At 37.3% G+C, this 23,497-nt stretch overlaps 1 protein-coding gene across 2 annotated transcripts in view; it reads right to left on the bottom strand.

The window, feature by feature from the left end:
• Positions 1-131: 131 nt before the first annotated feature.
• fancd2 (FA complementation group D2) overlaps positions 132-23,497 on the bottom strand; it is a 30,737-nt gene continuing 7,371 nt past the window's right edge. The window contains exons 10-44 of one of the 2 annotated variants that reach the window (XM_051713008.1): positions 23,032-23,119; positions 22,750-22,854; positions 21,906-22,006; positions 20,555-20,666; positions 20,412-20,447; positions 20,154-20,300; positions 19,615-19,749; positions 17,324-17,455; positions 16,694-16,801; positions 16,337-16,446; positions 16,186-16,240; positions 14,289-14,408; positions 13,661-13,734; positions 13,098-13,244; positions 12,130-12,230; positions 11,494-11,609; positions 10,405-10,513; positions 10,094-10,195; positions 9,898-9,995; positions 7,809-7,976; positions 7,595-7,711; positions 7,335-7,463; positions 7,103-7,221; positions 6,463-6,573; positions 6,243-6,376; positions 5,920-6,019; positions 3,046-3,168; positions 2,863-2,956; positions 2,682-2,753; positions 2,195-2,233; positions 1,997-2,071; positions 1,273-1,347; positions 943-1,089; positions 714-794; positions 132-460 (exon numbers count right to left, since the gene is read on the bottom strand). In XM_051713008.1, the coding sequence (XP_051568968.1) occupies positions 389-460; positions 714-794; positions 943-1,089; positions 1,273-1,347; positions 1,997-2,071; positions 2,195-2,233; positions 2,682-2,753; positions 2,863-2,956; positions 3,046-3,168; positions 5,920-6,019; positions 6,243-6,376; positions 6,463-6,573; positions 7,103-7,221; positions 7,335-7,463; positions 7,595-7,711; positions 7,809-7,976; positions 9,898-9,995; positions 10,094-10,195; positions 10,405-10,513; positions 11,494-11,609; positions 12,130-12,230; positions 13,098-13,244; positions 13,661-13,734; positions 14,289-14,408; positions 16,186-16,240; positions 16,337-16,446; positions 16,694-16,801; positions 17,324-17,455; positions 19,615-19,749; positions 20,154-20,300; positions 20,412-20,447; positions 20,555-20,666; positions 21,906-22,006; positions 22,750-22,854; positions 23,032-23,119 (3,652 nt within the window). In that variant the 3' untranslated portion in view covers positions 132-388. Of the gene's footprint in view, positions 464-713; positions 795-942; positions 1,090-1,272; positions 1,348-1,996; positions 2,072-2,194; positions 2,234-2,681; positions 2,754-2,862; positions 2,957-3,045; positions 3,169-5,919; positions 6,020-6,242; positions 6,377-6,462; positions 6,574-7,102; positions 7,222-7,334; positions 7,464-7,594; positions 7,712-7,808; positions 7,977-9,897; positions 9,996-10,093; positions 10,196-10,404; positions 10,514-11,493; positions 11,610-12,129; positions 12,231-13,097; positions 13,245-13,660; positions 13,735-14,288; positions 14,409-16,185; positions 16,241-16,336; positions 16,447-16,693; positions 16,802-17,323; positions 17,456-19,614; positions 19,750-20,153; positions 20,301-20,411; positions 20,448-20,554; positions 20,667-21,905; positions 22,007-22,749; positions 22,855-23,031; positions 23,120-23,497 lie in introns of both variants that reach the window. The other variant, XM_051713007.1, reaches the window with a different exon arrangement.

The following is a 23,497-nucleotide window of genomic DNA, read 5'->3' on the forward strand; positions in this document are numbered from 1 at the left end:
CAAAGTTTCCTTGGGCAAGACATTGAACCCCAAGTTGCTCCCAATGGCAGGCTAGTGCCTTGCATGGCAGCTCTGCCATCATTGATGGGTGAATGAGTCACAGTGTAAGGCAAAACATAAAACCACTGATATTGACATTCATTTATTACTTTTATTGAAATATGAAAACTAATTACCATTGAAACAGGCAAACACAATTAGAGAAACCACTTGATTACAGATAACTTGTCAACATTACACAACAGCTTTAACCAGAAAAAGTATATATTTATTTGCCTTTTCCATTTTAATTTCAGAGATCACAAATCTCAAAGTCTTACTTTGTACTAATAGTGTGCTGTTCGTGTGCTTATGAAAAGAAACCCTTCAGATGTTCTCTTGCTTTCTATTATTCTGATTCATCAGATTCCTCTACTTCTTCCTCTTGATGTCCATTGTTTCTCTCATCAGAGTCACTCTCCTGCTTCAAAACAGATCGAAATATGTATAAGATGAGATGTACAAGAGAGAGACCGCAAACATGAAAGGTCTCGAAAAGCAATAACATATCTCTTTCATTATGATAGAGTGACTTGCTTTTAGTCGTAGGTATGATTTATAATCCATTGATAGCAAACCGTGCATACTTTGATATTTCCCTTTAATAGCAAAACAGCAAGGCCTAAATTAAATTTGAAAATAAACTAAACAAAAAAATCAGTTCAGTGTTATACCTCCACTTCACTTTGCAACTGAGAGGACTCTTCCTCTTCTTCATCAGCTGCCTGTGACCTTTGTGAGAGAATCTCTTCACCCTGAAAAACAACATGTTATGTATTATTGTCATTAATAAATGCTACACTCGTCATAATAGAGTAGACTTCCCCATCACTCTTCACTAGATTAATTTTGACGATATATCTAAACGTTAGTCTTTGAGTTGCTGTATTCCACACCGCTCACCTTTAGGTCTCTGTTCTTCAGGTTCCCCAGCCAGAAGGCCTCCTGACAGTGGTTAAGAGCGAGCATGGCCTTCACACGATACACAAACTGCTCTAGATTTTTCTTTAAGGCTGGAACGTGATTGGTCAGCCCTGTATCTTGCCTAATCTGAACATGGAGAAGCAGCCATAATAATTAGAGAAGCAATGATATATCTGAGATTTTACATACAAATTTGAATGTCTTCAAATAATTAGATCTCCTATTACATTTAAAACGTGGCGCTTAACTAGGAGTATCTAGGACCACTCGTGTTTCATGGACAAGGTGCTTTGCACTGGTGTTGCTTACCTTTGAGTGGCCACACATGTGGTGGAGTTGTCTAGTACTTAGCTGAAAGGTCTTCAGTAGACTCTGGACATCCTCCTGAGAAGATCCATCAGTTCAGTTATTAAAATGTGACTTTATTGAATGGATAGTTCTGACTCTTTTCTGATTGGATGAGTCTTGTCTGAAACCACTGTAAAATTACTATATACTGTGACCATACTTTTTATATTAATGTGCAAAACTACCACGTTTCTAGCCACACACAAACAGCCTACAGTTTGATTAATTAATGTGGTGGGGTGAGCAAGAGACAGACACAGTGGGTGTGGTGTCAAGCCTCGGAGAGGCATTTATTTAAAATAATAAACAACATAAAAGTCCAAAAAGGGGAGGGGGGGGGTCCGAAGGGATGGGGTCCGGCTGTCGCAAGTTGTAATGTATTATGTACCATAATTAATTAATTGTGATCAATGACAGAAAAATGTGCGATTAATTTGTTTAACATTTTTTATGGATTCACAGCCCTAATATTATTATTAATGTATTTAACAATGCTTTGCTTTGTCCCTTACACAGGGTAAAAATCACTGTAACGCTGAACCTCTCGTAGCTTATTACTTTATTCTAATACATATTGTCACATTTTGAAAATTTGAGAAAGACTTAGCTCTTAGTTAATCTAGACGTAATGCACAGGATATAACATTACTCATACCATAAGTTTAAATAAATGAAACTCAAATACCTTGTGTTTTTTAAAGCTGTAGTCAAGCAGAGGCATTCCAAGCTTAAGAAACGACTCCAGGAAAAGACGACCATACTGAATGAGAAAAACGACACATTAAGAAAAAACCTGTCCAGTGGCCACAATGTAAATCCATCATTATAATAATTAATTCATTTCTATGTTGGTGTATGTGTGCAATTGTGCAATGCTTCTCACTTTTAAACAAACTGTGAACACTGGCCTGCTGTCAAACACCTGTGGGAAATATAAAACATGCTTTAGGTGCTTTGTCTGTTTACTAGTTTGCTACTGTTGCTGAGGTGTTGTGAAGCTGAGGGCATTAACAAAGCAACATACCTTATTCACAGTAGCGCCATATTTGATTTTTTTTTTTTATGTGAATGAAAACGAGGCTATAAGGGATAGACTTACAGTCTCTTCAGAGGCATACACTGTATAAAGCTCATACAGCACATCTAAATTTCCACAACTCATGTTTTCTGGAGTTGCATTGTCTACTGAAATTTCTTGGAAAGATGTTTTTTCAATCATTCATCAGCGGAACGATCCCAAACACTTCAAACAACAGTATTGAAGAGACTATTGGTTTCTCCCTCACAGCCTCGTTGTCATTCCCGTCAAAAACTAAAGATGGCGCTACTGTGAATAAGGGAGCACAGGAGAGATGTGAAGGCCTCTGTACCTTGACCAGGTTTATAAGGATGTGGAAGTCCCGCACAGCTAGATTCCATGTTAAGAGTTTCTCACTTTGCACCTAAAAAAAGGCAATTGGGATCATTTGTTACACACTTTCTGTTGGTCCTTAATTACCCAAATGACATTTAAAATAAACCTTGCAGCACTGTCAAAACACAAACACACACCTCTCGATTATCCGCCTGTTTGCTGGGAGGAATCTTGCGTACAGCTCTCTCTAGCTCTGCCATCATGCTCTTGTAGTACACAAGGAAGGTCTGCCTACAGAGTCAAGCAGGTCATAGATATCACCATAAATACACCGAAACGCTTTCTCTTTGAAGAGAGAGAAACACTGGCAGCTGCTTTACCTGTTGAGTGTTGGCCAGCTACGTGAGCTGGCGTCTTTAGCAGCGTTCAACAGCTCTGGAATTCCCTCGCTCGTGATTTCCTCCACCGCCTTCAGAACATCATCTGTGTGCTCCAGATAAATACTACAGAGGAAAACCCAGATGAAACACAATGTAAACAATACCCTTAAATCTCAGTTCAATCAATTTTCATCTTTCAAAGTTCATTTGGGTATAGAGTATATTACAGTTGGTATGTTTTATACAGTATTATATATATATATACAGTTGACGTCAGAAGTTTACATACACCTTAGCCGAATACATTTACTCCTGACATTTAATCATAAAAAATATTCCCTGTCTTAGGTCAGTTAGGATCACTACTATACTATTATTCTGACATTTCACATTCTTAAAATAGAGAGAATGATTTACTTCAGCTTTTATTTCTTTCATCACATTCCCAGCGGGTCAGAAGTTTACATGCATTTTGTTAGTATTTGGTAGCATTGCCTTTAAATTGTTTAACTTGTGTAAAATGTTTTGGGTAGCCTTCCACAAGCTTCTCACAATAAGTTGCTGGAATTTTGGCTCATTCCTTCAGACAGAACTGGTGTAACTGAGTCAGGTTTGTAAGCCTCCTTGCTCGCACACGCTTTTTCAGTTCTGCCCACAAATGTTCTATCGGATTGAGGTCAGGGCTTTGTGATGGCCACTCCAATACTTTATTGTCCTTAAGCCATTTTGCTACAACTTTGGAGGTATGCTTGGGGTCACTGTCTATTTGGAAGACCCATTTGCGACCGAGCTTTAACTTCCTGGCTGATGTCTTGAGATGTTGCTTCAATATATCCACATAATTTTCCTTCCTCATGATGCCATCTATTTTGTGAAGTGCACCAGTCCCTCCTGCAGCAAAGCACCCCCACAACATGATGCTGCCATCCCCATGCTTCACGGTTGGGATGGTGTTCTTCGACTTGCAAGCCTCACCCTTTTTCCTCCAAACATTACAATGGTCATTATAACCTAAACAGTTAAATTTTTGTTTCATCAGACCAGAGGACATTTCTCCAAAAAGTAAGATCTTTGATCCCATGTGCACTTGCAAATTGTAGTCTGGCTTTTTTTATGGCGGTTTTGGAGCAGTGGCCTCTTCCTTGCTGAGCAGCCTTTCAGGTTATGTCGATATAGGACTAGTTTTACTGTGGATATAGATACGTGTCTACCTGATTCCTCCTGCATCTTCACAAGGTCCTTTGCTGTTGTTCTGGGATTGATTTGCACTTTTCGCACCAAACTACGTTCATCTCCAGGAGACAGAATGCGTCTCCTTCCTGAGCAGTATGATGCTACGTGGTCCCATGGTGTTTATACTTGCGTACTATTGTTTGTACAGATGAACATGGTACCTTCAGGCGTTTGGAAATTGCTCCTAAGGATGAACCAGACTTGTGGAGATCCACACTTTTTTTCCTGAGGTCTTGGCTGATTTCTTTTGATTTTCCCATGTTTTGAAGGTAGGTCTTAAAATACATTAACAGGTACACCTCCAATTCAGTACACCTCCAATCAGAAGCAAATTTCCTAAAGGCTTGGCATCATTTTATGGAATTTTCCAAGCTGCTTAAAGGCACAGTTAACTTAGTGTATGTAAATTCTGACCCACTGGAATTGTGATATAGTCAATTAAAAGTTAAATAATCTGCCTGTAAACAATTGTTGGAAAAATTACTCATGTCATGCACAAAGTAGATGTCCTAAACGACTTGCCAAAACTATAGTTTGCTAATATGAAATCTGTGGAGTGGTTAAAAAATGTTTTTTAATGACTTCAACCTAAATGTATGTAAACTTCTGACTTCAACTGTGTGTGTGTGTATATAATATATATATATATATATATATACACACACACACACACACACACACACACACACACACGCACACGCACACGCACACACATGCACATACATACGTATACCAATATGTTTTGGCGGCATGAGAGGGACCTACACAATATTAGGCAGGTGGTTTTAATGTTGTGGCTGATCAGTGTATATATACACATACATACATACCTGGTTTATATATGTGAAACAATGTGGTTAACTTTGATCAGAACCAATTTTGAGAACATGCTTTCCAATTTAAATTTAGAAAACTTTTTTCCAATTTATTTGAGAAAAAACTCTAAACTTTCAAAATATGTAATAAAGTATGTCAGTTATTAAAAGATATATTCATATAATAATGATATTAATATTGTAAGGTTTGTCTGAATACTGTAGGTTAACTGACTGTATTTAATTAAATTTTGAATGTAAAATTAGGGCCAGATTACCAAGTGAAGTCTCATATCTGTGGATGCAACAATCATCACCCAAATTATTTTTATGGCTTATACCGAATCTATTTAGCCTGAGACGGACCACTGGTATTAAAATTAATGGGAGAAACTGGAACTCCCAACAACCAACAGATGTGGAAAAGGCAGTCCTGCCATAAAGGTAAAAGAGCCAATCACCTTTTAGATACACATATTTCCTGTGAGTCAACTCAAGAACGCGCATGCGCATCACCTAAACCAGCCTGAAAAATATCATTTTCAGCGAGATCTGAGCTAAAAAAAGCACAATTTATATAATACAGTCATTGTCAGATTTTACTGCTGATTTTAAATATGTTCTTTGATCGTAACTTGACCTACTGTTTTGGAGATTTCTGTTTTCCCCATCCAAGTTGATAAAAGCTGTACTTTTCTGCCGCAAGTTTACATAGAATATATGTAAACCTGCCCATAAGCGTTCCAAAGATGGAAAGATACTTTGGAAAAGCACTGCCTTTTATTGGCCGTAAGCATCTATGTGTGTAACTCACAAGGTAATTTACCTGAGGAGGGTTTGAAGAGTGTCATTGTATTTGTTTCCTCGTTCTTTCTCTCCGCTCACTGTAACCCATTCCTGACAGAGAAAATGCCTCGCAAGAGATGCTGGGAGGTGGGTTACAGAATTTAATATTAACATATGTCCCACATTTTAAAATAAAACTACAAGAAAATACCAAATCAGCTTATGGCTAACATTTAGGTACAGGGTGAAATCTATGTCATTTAGTATACACAGGATAAGCCCATATTGTCAAACACAACTAACACAAATGTTGTGTTGGTGAGAGGAAACAGTACTATACAACGTATAGAGGTAGAAACGCACAGATCTGTTCTCTGTAGGTCCTGTGGTTTGATCCTCCATACTGGGACAGCACGATGAGCAGCTGGGTCAGACACAGGGCTGTGCTTAGGCTGGGCACTGTGCTTCGGAAGTTCTGCAGGTACTGAAAAGCATGCCTAGGCATATAAAACACCATGGACAGATGGTTACATCACAGTCTCTGCACCACCAGCATGCAGGTTGTGTGAACTGATGCTCTCACCTGCTGAGCTGATCCAGGGTCAGGTCTGTCTCTTCTTCTTTAAGTCGGCTGGCCAGGACCCCAAGGGCATTCTTCAGCAGAGCACGATGCTCTGGACCAGAGAAACCTGCCCTGAAGATGAACAGCAGGGTGAGAGAAAAATCAAGATTTTTGGAATTCTTAAAGCTGAAGTGTAATTACAAACAGAATTGCAAAAAGAATACTGAAAGCTTTTAAACATTGCTGGTATTGCTGGAGACAGCTTTTTTAAAATAATTTTGATTCAGACTGATTCAGTATTGAATCATTTAGACTGATTTGTGCACCATTTTGACCTATTCATTGACTCAAAAAGATTGATTTGCTCAAAAACCTAGACATCACTATGGCTTGCAAGCAAGATTTACTCTACACAAAAGCAAAATCTAGCAGAGGAATCTATCTTTTAGGCAGAGGAAAATTATTGATATTCACTATAGAAATTTCCAAGACTTTTACAAGATTTCCATGACCATGGGAACCCTGAAAAGATCATAAAACAGAAAAGTTGAACAGAATTTTGTTTTTTTCTTAAAGTTTCATGGGCTACTGGAACAGGTTTACTGTAAATAGACGGAGCTGAAATGGAGAGATATGGAAAGAGGCAGCTAAAGAGACTCACCAGCTGAACGTGGTGTGTAGCACTTGCAGTAAGAGCTGATAGGCTGAACACATGAGCTGCTGTTCCTTCACATCCACACCAGGAGCATCAACAACACCCTGATTCTCAGAGAGCACAGTCTGTGTACGAACATACACAATCAAACAGAGCAGTAAAACCAAATGTGTCAGCCAGCTCTACTGCATACACAATAACCATGATTACAAGACTGTAAATGGAAATGTGCGTGTACCTGAAAGTGATTGTGGCAGTTCTCCAGGTGTGTGCAGAGTGTGGGCAGCAGTTCAATGCAACAGGTGGCGATTTCTTTGGCATTTTTCTGCTGCAGGTGAGCAAAGCCCACCGCTCTGTCTGTCTTACTCTAGAGAGACACCACAGAAAATATTCATTTGTCATCATCACAGGTGTATCAATGAGTACCAACAAGGACATGCATCCATAAAAATGTCCTATTTGGTTAAATAACATTAAGATGTGTGCGTGCGTTCATACTTTGAGAAATGGAGCTTTCTTGGCGGGAGCAGAAGCCAAACTGAAGTCCATTTTTCGCCACATATCCTCCAGCAGGAAGTGCAACTCGGCAGGGCCCAACTGCACTTCTTCTCTGACCTACACATGAAACAACACTCTATCAGAGCATACCACACATTTTGTCAAGAAAAGAATGTACTTGTACTTAGAACTGTACAGCACACTGTGTTTTAACCTTGCTGTGTAGTTCAGTGTCCAGTAGTGTTCGGGACAGAAGGCCACACTGCAGCACGCTCAGAGCTTCAACGTCCAGCTCTCTGAAGAACGGCCAGTAGGATGACAGACTGACCCCTGATTTGGCATCCTTCTCTTTCTCCTTCTCACTTTCTTTCTCCGGATGGTCCTGCCAAAAATACCAAAACTTCAATACTTTAACTTGTATCAAACGTCCAAAAATAGTACTGCTTTCAACTTATCAAAGTTGAGGGGTAACCACAGTAAAAACTCAATATAGTTAAATGGGCATTCAGTATTCTTTAAGTAGATGTTACAGTGGTGTTAGACGCTATACTGCCATCTTTCGACGTGGATCAACATGATTGTCTCTGCTGCCCCCGTCAGCTTTGGAATATCATTTGCATCTGGAAAATGTCAACGTTTGAGGTCATTTCTAAAGTTATTTTTATTACTAATATTATATAATTGCTTTGCCTAAAAACAGCCTTCAGTATTCAAGCCAACAGACTTCTACAGTTAAGTACAGATTATTACTGTCCCTCATATCAATAATCTTTGGTGACTGTCTACGTTTCATGTTATTTCTAAAGACAGTTATTACCTTTATTAGAGAACTGCTTAGCGTTAAATAAACCTCAATTATCTAGCGATACAGAATGTCATGGTAAAGGAAAGATTAGAATTGTTTTTGATGATCAGATTTAGCATGTCCATGAATACCGTATTTGAAGAACTCGTTTTATTTCCAAGCAACCAACGTCATGGTTTACACAAAATCCTCATCAATCACTGTACCAAGCTACTTTGCACTAAACGAATGAAGACGTAGATGCCTTACCGTTACCGATGTTTACTCTAGTTTTTTGCCTTTGCCGGTCTTTCTGTCTTTTTGCTTGAAGCAAGCTGCTTCAGAACTTTTTTTGCTACTTCAGCAGTACAGCTACTGGATCTCTCATTGTCTCCGTTGTTTAAGCACGATAAATAAATATGCTCCACTGTGTTCTGTCACCATGACAAATTCCTTGTGTGTGTAAGCATACTTGGCAGTAAAGCTCATTCAGATTCTTTTTGCTCTTTGTGTTACCAATCAACAATGTTCTAAGCACAGCCAAGAGTATCTATCTACACAGGCGGAAGCCAATTAGCACGAGGATTCTCTTCTTCGACATTTAGTGAAAGACCACAGGTCATGTAATTTCAAAATGGCAAAACACATTGAAGGGAGCGACCCACACCATGTAGAATAAAACACTTTTTATAGAAAACTATTAGGAGTACATTCTTTCATCTCATGTGAGTGTACACCATTTGGATCAAACTTTACAAAAAAACACACATTCGGATCAAACTTCACAAAAACTAAAAGTTTTAATGTGTAAAACTTTTTTTTAAATTGGCTCCAAACTACTGAATGCACCTTTAAGAAACTGAAAGTACATACACTCACTGAGCATTTTGTTAGGAACACCTCTACACCTACTTGTTCATGCGATTATCTAATCAGCCAATTGCGTGGCAGCACTGCAATGCATAAAATCATGCAGATACAGGCCAGGAGCTTCAGTTAATATTCACATCAACCATCAGAATGGGGAAAAAATGCAATCACAGTGAATTCAACTGTGGCATGATTGTTGGTGCCAGACGGGCTGGTTAGAGTATTTCTGTAACTGCTGATCTCCTGGGATTATCACGCACAACAGTCTCTAGAGTTTACTCAGAATGGTGCCAAAAACAAAAAACATCCAGTGAGATGCAGTTCTGCGGACGAAAATGCCTTGTTGATGAGAGAGGTCAACAGAGAATGGCCAGACTCATTTGAGCTGACAGAAAGGCTACAGTAACTCAGATAACCACTCTGTACGATTGTATTAAGCAGAATAACATCTCAGAATGCACAACATGTCAAACCTTGAGGCGGATGGGCTATGACAGCAGAAGACCATGTTGGGCACTTTATTAGGACCATAATGTTCCTAATAATGTGCTCGGTGAGTGTATATTCTCCACTTCGTCCAGTATGATGTGTAATTTACCAGGTGCTCATGTCAATGCATGCATGTAAAGGTACAGGATCACTGTTTTACCTGTTGAGACTCCTCTGCTTCTGTGGCCCCCTCCAGCTCTGACTTGTCTGCTGAAGAGTTTTTACTCGCTGAGGCCTTCCTTTTCTTCCCAGTTGACTCTAAACACACAAAACACATACAGTGAAATGCTGACCATTTCTGAAATACAATACATACAATGGATAGTAAAGTTTGGTGATCTCTTCAGCAGGTGTACCTTTCTTTGCTTTCTTTGGTGGAGCGATGGAGGAGGAGGGCATCATCCCCTCAGCACTCTCTCCATCAAAGTTAGCCTGAGGAGGAATGTAGCCTGGTGTTGCTAAAGTAAAAAAAAAAAAAAACTGAAAACCTTCACAGAGAAAACAAGTTCCACTGAGTTCAGCACTCTTAGCAGTAAACCTAAGGTTTCACATAGAGCAACTATTTTTGACCTAAAATACATATACATTGCAGAGAAATCCACAAGTTACAATGTGACGAAGATCTGAAATATTTCTTTCAACAGTGTATAAACTGTCTCTCTGTTACCTGTCAAGCACATCTGCAGTAAACTCTGAAGGGAAGTTATGTTTTGAATGCGAGTCACAACCTTCATTTTCATCTCAGGATCTTTCTGCCTGCAAAATGCATTCACCACCTGCAATTATACAAACAAATACACAATATACATAAATGACGTATACACTACTGGTCAAAAGTTTTGAAACACTTATTCTTTATTATAAATTTTTTTTCTTCACATTTTAGAATAATAGTAAAGTCATCAAAACTATGGAATAACATAAATGGAACTATGGGAATTATGTTGTGACTAAACAAACTCCAGAATAATTCAGAATTGTGTTATAATTTAGCATCTTCAAAGCAGTCACACTTTGCCTAGAATTTGCAGACATGTACTCTTGACATTTTCTCAACCAACTTCTTGAGGTATCACCCTGGGATGCTTTTTAAACAGTATTGAAGGAGTTCCCATCTATGTTGGGCACTTATTGGCTGCTTTTCTTTATTATTTGGTCCAAGTCATCAATTTCAAAACCTTTTTCTTATTTATGTTTTAATAAATTTTAGTTTTATAATGAAATAAATTAATATGGTGGCACAATTATATTTTTGGCTACAAAACTAATTTCAAACATTTAAGCATACGCCTTCAAATCAAAAGATTTTTAAGATCATGAGAAACATTTCAGGCACGTGTTTCAAAACTTTTGACTGGTAGTGTATAAATATTTATATTATACATATAGTGTATGAAAATGTATACTATACAAAATGTTTTAACTATTTTTAAAGATTAGTTAAAAAAAGTGTTGGTCTTTTTCTCACACTAAGTTATTGTACGATTTCAGTATATGTGGAATGTAGCGCACAAGTCATATGCACTACTTTTATGGTGCTTTTTGTTATTTTCTGAGCTTCACAGCCTCAGTTCCATTGTATAAATGTTATCGGTTTGGACACATGGCTTAACATCTCTTTTTGTGTTCCATGAAAGAAAACTCAAGTAATTCTGGTTTCAACATAAGGTTTATGTAGCAGATGACAGAAATTTAATTTTGGGAAAAAGATATTAAGTCAATTCTGAATTCAGTACTCAGTGAAGGGTGCACTTACCTCTCTGAACCAGTTGATGGTGTGGAAGAGCAATGAACAGAGGAACTCCCTCTCAGTCTTAGACAAACTCTCCACCTTTTGCACCACCTCCATATCAGTTAGAACCAGAGGACATCCTGAAACAGCACACAAAACTCACAATAAAACACACTCTCAGTGGAACATACCAAAGAGGGATTTGCCTCTGAACAACTTGCACTCTTGAGATCCTTGAATATAATGCATGCCTCTTTAAACACTGATTTCAACATTATCCTCATCATGATAAAAAACCAGAGGCATCAAACCATGACAAGTCTTCTCATTTTTGGTTAGGTAATCTGACTGATAAGCTTCTGCTAGGTGTGATATAATGCCAATTGAATTCATATTTATTTGTGCTAGATTTTTGAATAATGTTATATATTAATATAATATCTATTCTACAATTAAAACTGCCCATTTCAAGGGTATTTGTGTGTAGTGAGACAAAAACCCTCCAGGGAACAACAGTAAAGAGACATATCAAACAGTGATGTTGGTAAAATCTGTAAGGTTAAAAGTACAAATTGTTTACAGTGTGTACAGATAAAGCTGGTCAAGCTCAAATCAACCTTAATATGCAATTACTAGTTTTACACAAGAGTCAGATCTGACCTAACAGAGCATCAATCTCCTCCAGATCTCCCTGATGCTGCGCTTCTTCGCTCAACCTCAGCAGACGGAAAAATGGGGACAGACACAAAGGAGACACATGCCTGTGAAAGAAAGGGTGTTAGGGTAGTCATTAATATTGTCACTCTTACACAAATCTCTTTGCATGATTTGGCACCCAGAACTACAGTTTCAACTACTGTCAATAGTCTATAAATCAACAGAAACAATCATTAAAAAGGTGTAATTTAGCGAGTATTGATGCTGATAACCACCCCTGGAGTCACGAGTTCGAATCCAGGGCGTGCTGAATGACTCCAGCCAGGTCTCCTAAGCAACCAAATTGGCCCAGTTGCTAGGGAGGGTAGAGTCACATGGGGTAACCTCCTCGTGGTCACGATTAGTGGTTCTTGCACTCAATGGGGCGCGTGGTAAGTTGTGCATGGATCGTGGAGAGTAGCACGATCCTCCACATGCTGTGAGTCTCCGCGGTGTCATGCACAGCAAGCCACGTGATAAGATGGGCGGATCGACTGTCTCAGAAATGGAGGCAACTGAGACTTGTCCTCCGCCACCCAGATTGAGGTGAGTAACCGCACCACCATGAGGACCTACTAAGTAGTGGGAATTGGGCATTCCAAATAAAAAAAGTGTAATTTAGTGATAGATTAAATGTTCATTTTCTTTTTACACTATATTTACTTAAAACCATCCACAATAATGTGGGTTTCCTTAGCAATACTTTGGGGACAAAATTGTCCCTAGAAGTGAGATTAATTTGACAAAACCTTCCTTTGGGGACTTTCAGGACGCTCAAAAGTTTAAAATTATTCATAGGTAAAGTCATAAAGTATAATTAGCTTTTCATAAAACAATACAATTCTATGGTATGCTGCTATTTTATATAGCTGGGTAAGTGTGTGTTTATGTGTTAGCAGCAGTGTTAGCAGCAGTTCTAGGGCCGGTCTTACCTCTCTCTCTTGACTCCAGCTGGTTGGGGTGTGTCTGTTTTGTGTTGCTGGTCTTGAGCCATTAGAGGCAGAAGATTGATAGCAATTCCTCCCTGACTCTCCTCCTCATCCAGATTGTACATCACAGAGGCAGGAAACACAAACAAACTGAGAAACACATACAGGCAAAGGGTGAGGAGGAGGTCAGGACACAACAAACTACTAAAAAAGAAACACTGAACATCAAAGTGTCCATGTAACACAATTTTCAAGCTACTGTAATTCATTATTTAGTGATAACATTGTAAACTATTTATACATTAAGTACCTGTTGCTAATTTGTTTTACTCAGTAGTAATGCAATTACATGAATATTATACACACACACACATATTCCTAAATCACCGCTGAGGTTTGATCAAAGCACAGCAATTCAATTCAAAATCTGTGCAGAAGCAGCAGATAAATAACTGACATATAATAGCATTTAACAATATAAAATGCAAATGGTCCTCTTGATCAAAGGCCATAATGATTATATGGTCATACATGAGCCATTTATGACTCCTGAATGTGTCACTCACCCTGATATCTGAGGTCCAAGGTCAACAACAAAGTCTTCCTGGAAATCTTCTAACACACTCTTCCCTATCCAAGCCTGAGGATGACACAGGGATCTAACAGACTAAAGCAATTTGTTGAAAAGCTCACTGTATTTTTAAATGGGCTCTCTTTTGTTGTGCATGGCCCTTATATATATATATATATATATATATATATATATATATATATATATATATATATACATACATACATATATATATATACACATATACACACACACACACATACAGACACAGTATATATATCTCAGTTATAAAAATATATACCGGTACAGTTATATGTTGTATTGATATATATTTTCATGACTGGATGTGGCAGGAAAATGGTACTGATCAGTCATGAAGTCATGACATGCTGCTTTAACCCTTAAGTGCTTGGGTGTTTCACCAAACATTATTACATACCTCGGGTCTTTAGCGGCCCGGACGTATATCTATCACAAATGGATCTACAAATAGTAAAGAGGTGTGGGCATAAATCCAAAAAATGGATGAGGTACAGTACAGGGGGTGGAATGAGGTCCCGGGTCACTAAAGACCCGAGTTATGCATTAAAGGGTTAAGGGGAAAAGTGTGGTCACACACACACCTGCACAAGAGGGTCCAGTTTGCAGGTCTGCATTAGGTTGGCCAGCTCATCATAACAGAGAGCAGCAGCTTCAGGAGAACTCTCACTGCATGAACGTACCAGCTCCAACAGAGCCATCACCTATCACACACACCAGAATATTGTTAATAACAGGGTTCATACAGATGCTTCAAAATAAAATTTACTTTAAGCACATTTTTATTTGTTTTCAAGGACTATGCTCGAGATGTCATTAAAACAAATTCTTTATTTGTTAATTTTAAACAAGAATATTTTAATCAGTTTTTTTTTAATAAAACACCTCTTATTACAAGTACAACATATCTCAAAGAGCATCTTTAACTACATATTCTCAGTAACAATTCTTGGTTCATTCATGATGAAATTGATGTGCAATTGTAGTTTGCTCCCTTAAAACGCACTTCGCTTTCCAACAAAAGTGAATAACTGGGTCCGTAAACAGTAGTCCATATGACTCGTGCTGTGTTCCATGTTTTCTAAAGTCACACAACAGATTTATGTGAGGAACTGACCGAATCTGCAAATGGGTCATTTTCAAAAAAATTTGACTTTCCAACTTACAAAATATTGAAATTTTCCATTCAGTTCAGTTTTTGCCTATAAACGCTGAGGGTAAATATTTTGACATTAATTTTTATTCATAAAGGACAACTTGGCTATTGTTCTTTCATTATTTAATTTTGTTTCACGAATGAAGTTAACACCAAGTTAACACTAATGAGGTTTAAATGGGTTACAACACCACATTTTGAGGGTTCAATGGGGTACAACACCAAATATTTTTGTGTGAAAATATTAGTTAAAATGTGAATTAATAACTTTTTAACATGCTGGGAAAAATCACAACTTTTTGCATTTTGCAAAATGTTAAAACATAAAAAAAGATTTTAACATTAATAACACCAATGCCATGAAATCAAGGGACAAACATTTTAATTATTAATAATAATTTTGTTTTGCTTTTTTGTACACTTGTTCGACCTTGCACTAACGCTTTTATTAAAAAAAAAGTACAAAATAAATATATAAATAACTTTACGTCATAGAAGTGGTGTACCAGATGAAGAGGACAAGGATTTTTTTTCAGGCAATTGACAATTTCAAATATATCTTCTAAAAAATTTGCAAAAGAGTCAAGCCATTTCATATTATTAAAGGTTAGGTTATAGAATGATACCTTTTAATTTTCTTTTTTTTTTTTTTTCCTCCGCTATTTGAAATCTTTTTCATGACTAAAAATGTAAAGGAACATGTTTGTCAACATATTTTGATATTGACCCAAATTTGGTCAGAAATATCCTATATTGTGAGACACAAAGCTGTCTTTACACAAGGGGGCGCTAGACGGCTCACAAAACTGAATCCTCCATTGATCTGCATTCAAATCTCAGAACGTTTTACATCTCATATAATTTTTTCACTCTGGAGAGTAATTTTTAATCAAAACTGATAGTTGCAAGGATTCATACTTGTTAAATTTGCAACAGCAGTATCTATAAAATATATTTTTTTAAATCCTCCAGTAACAATTGATTGTAATTGGCCCATTCTGAACAGCACTGCCAAAAGTAACAGGTGCCACATGATAGCTCCGTCTGTGCACTGCCTGCTTCAGTCGTGTTTTTCCGAAAATAAATAAATACATTTCATTTATTAAATGATTTTAGCAATATATTTTACAATTTTCTATAATTCAAGAACTTTTTAAACACCTCTTGGTAAAAATGGCTATTTTCAAGGGTTTTCCCTGACTTAAATTTGAAAAAGCCAAATTCAAGCACTTCAGGCACCTTGTACAAACCCTGTATTAAAGTAAATGCCAAAACAAAGATGAAACAAATTATAATATATTGTAAACACACATCATCTTGCTCACCTGTCTGTGCGTCTCTTTGGGCAGCGTGCCACCTTGAGAGCCATCAGGCTTATTTCTACATAAACAGCAAGACAAGAAGATGAAAGACCACAAGATTAACAGCTGCACTCTGTATAAGGTAATGCTTTGAATGCATTAGTTAAGCTTGTACCTGCAGGCCCCCATACTGCCCACCATCATAACTGCACCAATAATACCAATGCGCTTGTACTTGGGCACCGTGCTGGACAGCTGCTTACGGATGACGATGTGCATGTCATCCTGGAGACAGACAGAGAGAGAAAGAGAACTAGTTATGAAAAAGAGAACAGAGAAATAAAAACAAGTGTTAAATTACTGAGAAACAGAATCAGCCAGGCAAATGAGCAACAAAGAGAAAAGACAACGAAGGATACACAAGTTCAAAAAAGGGAATGTTTGATTTCTGCACAGTAAACTGGAATTTGAGAAAGTATTTTAACATCCAAAAAAATGACACACTTCACCATTAAGCTGCAGTGTGTCTCACCTGGATGTGCCCTCCCTGCTGCTCTTGTCCGAATGCCAGGCGGCTGAGCAGGTGGAATAGTCGTCTGATCTGCTGTGAGCTCAGGTTATCCATGTAGTCCAGAATACCCTGTCACAAAACCCCAAAACACACCAGCTCATGGGTTATATAACATAAAATCCTAGCAATCCCCCACTCAGTTACCAACCCTCATGTTGTCCCATTGCTTTATTTACTATAAAAATCTTTATAACAGGGCTCCAACAATTTTTGACTAAAGAATTTCCATTTTCAATGACCTTTTCAATTGTTTCAGATTAGCAGATAAGATTAATAAAAATAAAACAAATGTATTCAGGCTGGTTTGCTCTGTCTGACAAACTCATTGGAAAAATAAATAAATAAGATAAGATAAGATAAGATAAGATAAGATTCGCCCACAAATAGGAAATCACTAGTCTACCCAAAAGCAATATCTAGTCAATGAAATATTTTAGAGCAGAGCATACATTCACCACATACATTTGCCTGATTGTTCTGATATTTCAGACATGGAAAACAGAATCTGAAAAATCCCTGATAGTGTATTTCCAGGTTTTCCACCACTGTGGGAACCCTGTAATAAACTAATTTAATACAGGTCCGTCATACCTTCAAAAAAGCAACGAACTGGCTCATCTCTGTAGGTCTCTGAGACACCAGCTCACAGAGAAGCTCCAGAGCCACATCCACCTCCCCACTCACACCACTGCACGCATGTGTGACCAGAGAGCCCACCACCTCCTGTACAACACACACATACGTACAGGACATTAATTGGACCTCTTTGAGTTAAAGTATTAGAACTGTTTACTTAAAGGGATAGTTCCCTCAAAAAATACAATCAACCCTCTACAATGCAAGTAGATCACTTGCATGTGACTTAAGATATGTCAGTTATTAGCCACTGGCTAGATTTGACTCGCCAAAGATTGAGTCATATGGTGGAGAAGAACTTGAGCATTGCGATCCTTTTACTGACTAAGAAGTTGGCAATTAAGAAGCTGGATTCTCGTTTTTTATTACGCTGTGTCTGGTGAGCGCGTACTCTGATGTAAATTGACCTTATTTGGCTGCAGTGGGTCCTGATGTGTTGTGATCACGCTGTAACAATCGCTTTTGTTGAGCCACGAAATTCCGTAACATTGACATTGCCTTTAAAGTTAAGACCAGTTTAAAGCATGGCTACAGACCAGTAACATGCCTGTTGGACATCTGTTAGAAGGTAAAAGTGTTGCAAAACTCGAGAGCATAAGGATCTGAATTTGAGAACTTGTACAATAAATATTTTTACAAGCAAGTCAACACATTATGCAAGCAGAAGTTCCCTTTTGGCTCGTTTTTTGTATTGTGTGTCAAAAGACGAGATCCAGGCACTCCATTTTCATTTCATGTCTCTTAATATCTGTTCTGTTATTTAAAGTCAGTTGTAGATCAAAAAGTAAAAAATACATATCTATAATTTTAATCACACATTGCATAGATGATGTACAAACAACTGTGTAACTTCCATCTCATTAATGTGCAATGCACTTATTCAACCGTAAACACTTGCTTGTGGAAGCTAGCGTAAACACTTTCTCTTAAAGAGACAGTACTAATTTAGTGTTTATTATACATATCAATGTTAACTCAATATAAATAGTACATCGTACAAGTGCTACGAAATGTAGTAATGTAGTGATTGTATGTAACGTGTAAGTTTAAATGTATAAATTATAAATATTTAAAGGGACAATCATACATTATGAAATATTTTTACTTAAAAAAAAACACTGTAAATATTGAATTTAACAAATAGGCTCTTGCAGCATCTATGCAGGGGTTTGGTAAAAAGTGTTTGTTTTTTTTTTGTTTTTTGCTTTTTGCAAAAAAAGATTTCGTATAGTAAATTATTTGTATAATTATTAAATAATTGTATGTGTTTAATTCTATTTTCATTATTAGGTTCCAACCTTGTGAATGTTTTGTTAAAAATGTGACTGAAATTTTAAACAGTGACAACAGTTTGTATCATTATTAAAAATGCAATTTCATGACATCACAAATTGATGTGAAATGTGAAAGTGACATTTTTACATTTGTAAGAAGCTAAAACAAAATTAAAATGATCAAATTTGAAATATGAAATAAAACGTACAATCTCACATACAATACTGCATAAAGTTATACATATACAATAAATACTATATACTGTATGTGAAAATGCCCTCTTCTCGGTTTGCTTAATATCTTTTCAGTTGCATTACGCTTACATGTTGTTAAAAGTCTGGTGAGTGAAACCAAATAATTACTAGCCAGTGGCGATTCTTTCTCCAACGTGTCTGTAGAGGGCTGACAAATCATTCACCCTCATGTCACTCGAAACGAGCATAATATTACCTTCCTTTTTTTTTTTCATTAAAACAGAATGCAGAATGTCCTGGCTGCTCTGTTCACAACAATAAAACTGGATGGTTACTATGGCTGTAAAGCTGCAAAATGAACAAAAGTAGCACAAATGTTGTCCGCATGCACTATAATTTCACACATGAAATAGTGAAACATCTTTGTTTGGCTTTAGAAGATTTGGAATATACAGTGTGTGTCGAATTGACTACTTTTATGTTACTTTTTTTAATTGACAGTTTAGAGCTTTTTCAGTTGTGTTCTATAAGAAAATAAAACAGAGATTTGAGCAACATAAGAGATGAGAAGATGACAAGAGATTTTACAATTTTGTTCATTTAACAAGTGCATGCTTGTTAAAGCAAAATATTACATATGTTGCTTTAACAACATGTCAAAATAAATATATTCAAAAATATACTGTATTTTAGTGCAGCTGTTAATTTTATGAAAGACTTGAATGTTAAAGTCTTTAGATCTACAGTGCAGAATCAAAGTGTGTTAGTGTATCTTACCTGCTGACAGTAGGAGTCAAAGGCAGTGAAGGCCTGTTTGTACATGTGACCTCCGAAAGGCACCACACAGCAGTCTGGAGATCGCAAGAGTCCCTGAGCTAGAGCCAGAATCGAGGAGAAATAACCCCGCATCACCTGTAACACAGTACGACTACACTTGATATATACACACACAATTTTCACAATAGTTATACAATTTGTTTTTATTTGTGATTTGTTAATACTTTTATTATTATTCAACTTAATTAAATAAATAGTTCATTAGCTATTTGGTTTTTGCTGTGGTATCGAAAACCATTAACTTTCACTGGTATTGATATTGAATACTGAAATGTTTTATATTGTGACAACCCTAGTCTCAAAATAACCAAAAATCAGCTTGATCAATATATTGGTTTTTTTACTAGTCACAAGTCAGCACAGTGTAGATATGGATGGGCAAAAAGGTCGTCCCACAGCATCCTATAACTTATAGTTTGTGGCACATTTACATTTTCTTTAGTCTTAAAGCATGTTAATGAAAGTAGGGCAGCGCTGACCTGAGCATGACCTTTGAAGGCCTTCTGCAGGAGGGTTTCCTGAATAAGACCTTTGCGAACTTTGATCTTAAACACTCTTTCGGCCCCACGTCGGCTGTGGTTTGCATTAGTGGAGTGAAGGATGAACAGCACTAACAGATCAACCACCTGGGAGACACAACATGCAGCATTTATCCTTACATTTGGTGTAAAAATATCTCAATCATACAAAGCAGGTAAGTACGTAATTAAAAACACTTAAATGGAAATCAATCACACCTTGTGGTCCTCTGACTCATCAACATTCTCTATGGCCTGCAAATAAAAAATATTGACAACAATCAAATAATTTCATGTCAAATATCATACCCAGTGTTTGAAAACATTAAAACCAGTGAAGATGATATGAAATCTCAGCTTACCTTCAGCCAGGCCTCTGTGATGGTCTTCTGAAAGCGGATAGCTGACTTTATGACTTCCAGAATCAGAGTCACGCTGTCCTGACCATTGCTGCTTGATGGGACACTGGATGACCTGCACAAAACAGACATGATGTATAATAAAGAAAAAGACATGTCTTGCATGTCAGAACTGGAGGAATTTTGATTTACAAAAAAAAAAAAAAAATTTAAATATTGTTTACCCAAAAATCAAAATTCTGTCTGTCTTTGCTTACTCACCCTCAAGTTGTTCCATACCTGTATGATTTTCTGTATTCTCTTTGGAACACAAAAGGAGATGCTAAGGGATAGTTCACCCAAAATGAAAATGATCTCATTATTTACTCATCCTCATGCCATTCCAGATGTGTATGGCTTGCTTTCTTCTGCAGAACACAAATTAATATTTTTAGAAGAATATTTCAGCTCTGTAGTTCCATACAATGCAATTGAAGGGATGCCAAAATTGAGGCTCCAAAATCCAAAAAGGGCAACATAAAAGTACTCCAGTTGACTCTGGTGGTTAAATCCATATCTTCTTTTCCTATAATTAGTCCTCCCTGCTCAGGCATTCTCCTTCTGTTTTTGGTGATTTACAGTCTTCATGCATATTGCCCCCTACTGGGCAGGGAGGGGAATTTATGATAAAAATGACTTGCATATTGATCTGTTTCTCACCCACACTTATCATATCGTGTCTGAACACATGGATTTAACTACTGGAGTCATATGGATTACTCTTCTGCTCCCTTTATGTGAATTTTGGAGCTTCAAAATGTTGGCACCCATTCACTTGCATTGTATGGAACTACAGAGATGAGATATTCTTCTAAAAATCATCATTTGTGTTCTGCAAAAGAGAGAAAGTCATACACATCTGGAATGCCAGGAGGGTGAATAAATCATGAGAGAAATTTCATTTTTGGGTGAACTATCCCTTTAAGCAGGAAGTTGGCCTCAGTCACCATTTGCTTTCATTTTATTTAGTTTTTTTCCCCATATAATGAAATGATGACTGAGACTAACATTCTTTCTGCCTAACATTTCTTTGAGCCTTATGGACAGTTTTGTTGGTACTTTTTTTTTTTTTTTTTTTTCTGTTTTGGAGCTTGACAGCCCCTGGTGACAACATTACTTTTTATAAGGAAAAGAACAGCATGAACAGTCTTCAAAACTTCTCATTTTGTGCTCCAAAGACGAAAGAAAGTCTTATGTGTTTGGACAAAAGTGTATAAGGAGTAAAAATCCTAAAAACCCTTTAAGAGAAAGCTTTGAATAGTCTAAAAATGGAAATTAAAAAGAAAACAAAATTAAAAACAGGTAAATTTCCCACCTTGCTGCTTTTTTACTGTGCATGCGACTCTGGGAGGCCTGCAGCACTGCTGGCAAAACACACTGCTCCAACTCCAGCTTTTTACGCAAATCACACACCACCTGTGCATCACCAACATGACAAGGGAAAAAAAAATTACTGCCCCTGCTGCATTAGAAATTTTATTCAACTGTTTTCTACAGTATCAGCACAGACTCTGTTTGGTTCCCATGTGCTGCTTGACTGACAGGCGGCTGCTTTCGAATGCTCGTATGTAGTGTATGCATGCTGTGTGCAGAGTGTTCATGCCTTGTGGTAAATGCGGCTGGACATGTGAATGGTAAAATGCTCTTCTAAGTCAAACATGCTAGGTCAAGTCTTGCTGAGGCATTCAAGTTACAGTCAGTTATGTAGTGTATGTAAACACGCAGAGCAAAAAAGCATTTAATCAGTAATAATGTATTATATAATAACTATACAGTGAATATTATGCAAAAATATAGGTAGTTTTATTATGCATTGGATTACTTTTGTATTTTTTCTACCTGAAAAACAAGCACTTTTTTGTTCTATGGCTTGTAATTTGGTTTTTGTTCTTCATTTCACTGTTTTACTTGGAAAAACTTGAACCAATGTTTACTTAATTGAGCTACAGGCTACATTACATTGTTTTCATTTAATTTGTTTTTTAAATAAAGGACTCGGAGTGTGTTGAAAAGCATATTATTTTTCTATCGAGGTCTCTAAATTAGTATTCGAGGATCGTGAAATGTCACTGTTATTGGTATTGACTAGTGAAAATTCATGACAACCCTGTTTTCTTATCTGTATAAAAGGTCAGAGGGCAAAGGTTTCAGGGCCTGACCTCATTAACATCAGATGCAGAGATGGAGTGCAAGATGAACTTCACTACAACAGGAAGATCCTCTAACTGCACAGCAGACAAAGTTCCCATCACTGCCTCACGCACCTGACAGAGAGAGATGGGGTGGGGAGAGGCATGTTCAGTACTCACTTTTTGTAAGATGTAAGAGCATGGCATTAATTATTTTGTGTTTTCAACATTTTCTTCCACAGTGAATGTCTAAATCAAATGCCAAAAACTTTTGCACAGTACTGCATGTATGTGTGCTTGCGAGTCAGGTACCTCTGACAGTAATGCAGAGCTCAGATTCAGGCTGGACAAAGCATCCAAAATAGGCACAGTGAGCTGAGTGTTTTGCTGCAATAAACCGCTGCACAAAGGAACAGACAAGACAAATACAGAAACTCAAACATTAAAAAAACATGTATAGGATGATAATAACTATCAATGTAATAAATCACACTCACCATTACCATCAAAGACATAATTATTAAAACAAACATTGGTCAACATAATCTCTGCCTCAAAAGGCACACCCACAGCCTGTTCAGTGTCCGTCTGATGCATATTGCACACAAAACGATCTAGTTAGCTGCAATCCGATTGGCTGATTTGACGCAACATCCGCGAGTATGGGCACACTGTTTTAAGGCAGATGCTACCAAATAATGGTATATGCTATTTACACCCCAGTGCAAATAGTGGCAGATATTCTATACAACCCAACACTGGTGCAAATAATGGTAGA

Source organism: Myxocyprinus asiaticus, chromosome 12, assembly GCF_019703515.2.
Source record: "Myxocyprinus asiaticus isolate MX2 ecotype Aquarium Trade chromosome 12, UBuf_Myxa_2, whole genome shotgun sequence".
Lineage (NCBI taxonomy): Eukaryota > Metazoa > Chordata > Actinopteri > Cypriniformes > Catostomidae > Myxocyprinus > Myxocyprinus asiaticus.